Here is a 3,196-nt window from a genome sequence, read left to right on the forward strand (position 1 = left end):
CTCTGCCCCTCTGCCCCTCTGCCCCTCTCCCCCTCCCCTCTCCTCTCCTCTTCTTTTCTTTTTTTTGAGACAGTGTTTCTCTGTATAGCCCTGGCTGTCCTGGAACTCACTTTATAGATCAGGCTGGCCTCGAACTCAGAAATCTGCCTGCCTTTGCCTCCCAAGTGCTGGGATTAAAGGCATATGCCACCACGCCCGGCTGGGATGAATTTCTGCCAATGAATGTTTTCCTGGTAGGGTAGTTTTTCTGTTTACATTAAAAAAATGATGCTTTTGGCGGAGGGCACCTTTTTTCCCATCACTTGGGAGGCAGAGGCAAGCAGATATCTGTAGTTGGAGGCCAGCCTGGTCTACAGAGTGAGTGCTAGAACAGCCAGGGCTACACAGAGAAACCCTGTCTCAAAAAAACAAAAACACAAAGCAAAACAAAAAAAAGATGCTTCGGTTTTGTTTGCTTGTTTTCCAAATTAAACAAGTTTGAGATCACTCCAGTTTCCCACTCCTCCTAACCACAAAGGGCACATAGGACATGCCCATCTGGTTGTTAGCCCTCTGCCAAGGCTGCTAGAGTTTAACCCTTCCTGCATATGGCTGCACTCCTACAGAGTATCTCTGTACTCTTTGAACACTCTTAATACAGACTGACATATTTTCACAAGTTTTTTTTTTTTAAACAGGGATTAAAATTAAAATGGCTATCTAACAGATCTCTATGGAGCCAAAGAATTCAAGAAATCCAAATAACTCACATGCTTACTGCATGCTTTTAAATAAATACTGTTAAATGGTTGGACTGTAAGCTCAAACTGGTGGGCAGAAAAAAACAATAGCAAGAAGAGGAGATTCAGTGTAGAGCTTTGGTCTCTGTATAGCTTCAGTCTTGGTTTGTATTTCTGCCACAGTTCCTTTTATTCTAATTAATTGGTTTATTTTTATCTTAGGTACACTGGTGCTCTGCACGCATGTCTGTGTGAGGGTGTCAGCTCCTCTGGGAAGGCACTGCAGTTGTGTCATTGAGGATTGAACCAGGGATCTTTGGAAGAACATCCAGTGCTCGGAATCGCTGAGCCATCTCTCCAGCCCCGTCCTCCACAGTTCTTGTGATATGGTGACCTGAGAATGAATATGGGACCATATCCTAAGGCCACATTTGAACAGGATCTCCTCTGGGATGTTACAGGACATCCAAGTGGCCAATTGGAAGTTGGATGTCATGGCTTGGAAAGTCCCTTCTGACCTGGCAACTCTGTATCGAGTAAGAAGGTACCCACCTGGCACTACTGATATGGCTCAGTGGTTAGACACTCTGGCTGCTTTTGCAGAGGACCCAGGTTCAGTTCCAACACTGTAATGATGGCCCACAAGCACCTGTAACTCCAGTTCCAGGGGAATCCGGTGCTGTCTTTTGGCCCCCATGGGCACAAGGCAAATACATGGGGCATACACACACATATGCCGGTGAACTACTCATATACTTAAAATAGTTTTTCTTTTTTTAAAAATGAAGGCCCCATGCCACTTAACTCTACATTAGAATTTAACTTCACTTAGATTCTTTGGGACAGGACGAATCGCTGAGTGGATTTTTACCACTTAACAACCAACTCAGAAGGCCTAATTCAGTTCAACTGTCACACACACCACCACCACCACCACCACCACCACCACCACCACCACCACCACCACCACCAATTTGTTCAAGACCATCAATAACTGAGGTAATATTTTCACTGAAAGCTTAAATAGATCTGTGGTTCATTCTTCTCATCTCCTTTTTTGATTCATCATGAAACAAAAACATCTAGGATCCAGGTGAAAAGATGGCTGCAAGCTGGCAGCCCGGGGCCTCCCTGGGACAGCTCCACAGTCAGAGCCCTAGGATAAAGTGACTCTGTGAGAGGCGCGTTGCACTGAGTCACCCCCCACCCCCACCCCCGCTTCTACATAGAGAATGAGTAGTTGGTTATGACACCTAAGTAAAAGTGTAGTCTCCACCGAAAATCACACAGAAAATGTGGCCAGAATACCCTGCAAGCTTGTGGGGGTATCCCCTAAGTGCTCAGCCGGATTCCTTGGGAAATACTTTCTAGTCCAGTGCTGGGGTGCGAGCTTATTGCCTTAATTTTTCCAAGAGTCTAAACAAACACATCACATTTTCCCATCTTTTTGCAATATGTACAAACAAGTTATTTGACACGGCACAGACGCAGGACAGTCGGCTAGAAAGAAGGAAAGACAAGCTTACTGCTAGGATAAGTTTGGCAAGCTTCAGGCTGAGCGGGTCCGAGCCAGCATCCACTAGCTTATACAGAGCCTTCAGCAGGACAGTTCTTCGCTTGAACTTCTTTCCGAGCATGCGCGCTTCCTCCAGCGTGCGATGGAGCTGGGTGCAGGCCGCACACATCTCTTCAATGTCTTCTTCTGTCGGAGCAAAGAGAATATCGACCACTTACTCATAAGGTTGAATTTTCAGATATGTCAGATGCAAGCCGTGCGAGGAAAAGCTCCCTGGGTATCCCTAGACATCTCCAGATCCCCCGGTGCCGTTTTCCTCGTATCCCTCCCATCTACTTCACCGTTCTCATCTCTTTGATTCATCTCCTGGGCTAACTTATTTACTAACCGGTCACTTAGCTTGTCCAGGACACAGCCTTTCAAAACCTTTCCCTTGGCTCCCTTTTCCGAGTGCCCTCCCCTCCCCCTGGGCTCTGTCCAGTTTCACTGGGACAGGTCATTTGCATTTCTGCCTCCATTTCTTTAAAAAAAAAAAAAGTTGCATGATTTCAAAAGGAACTAATGCTACCTTGTACTGTTATTTAATTTTCACATGTGAATAAGTGTGTTGTGAGATGAATGGATCAATGTTCTATGTGACTAGGGATCCTGACTGACATATCTGTATGGTAGAGCAAGAAAACTATATAGGTCTTAGTCAGGGTTTCTATTCCTGCACAAACATCATGACCAAGAAGCAAGTTGGGGAGGGAAGGGTTTATTCGGCTTACACTTCCATACTGCTGTTCATCACCAAGGAAGTCAGGATTGGAACTCAAGCAGGTCAGGAAGCAGGAGCTGATGCAGAGGCCATGGAGGGATGCTCTTCACTGGCTTGCCTCCTCTGGCTTGCTCAGCCTATTCTCTTATAGAAACAAGATTACCAGCCCAGAGATGGTCCCACCCACAAGGGGCCTTTCCC

At 46.1% G+C, this 3,196-nt stretch overlaps 1 protein-coding gene across 3 annotated transcripts in view; it reads right to left on the minus strand.

The window, feature by feature from the left end:
- Window positions 1–3,196, minus strand: part of Armc2 (armadillo repeat containing 2) — a 104,205-nt gene that overhangs the window by 54,357 nt on the left and 46,652 nt on the right. For all 3 annotated transcript variants that reach the window (XM_029482898.1, XM_021174473.2, XM_021174472.2), the window contains exon 8: window positions 2,246–2,421. In XM_029482898.1, the coding sequence (XP_029338758.1) occupies window positions 2,246–2,421 (176 nt within the window). The remainder of the gene's footprint in view (window positions 1–2,245; window positions 2,422–3,196) is intronic.

The sequence above is a fragment of the Mus caroli genome, chromosome 10 (genome assembly GCF_900094665.2).
Source record: "Mus caroli chromosome 10, CAROLI_EIJ_v1.1, whole genome shotgun sequence".
In the NCBI taxonomy this organism is placed as follows: domain Eukaryota; kingdom Metazoa; phylum Chordata; class Mammalia; order Rodentia; family Muridae; genus Mus; species Mus caroli.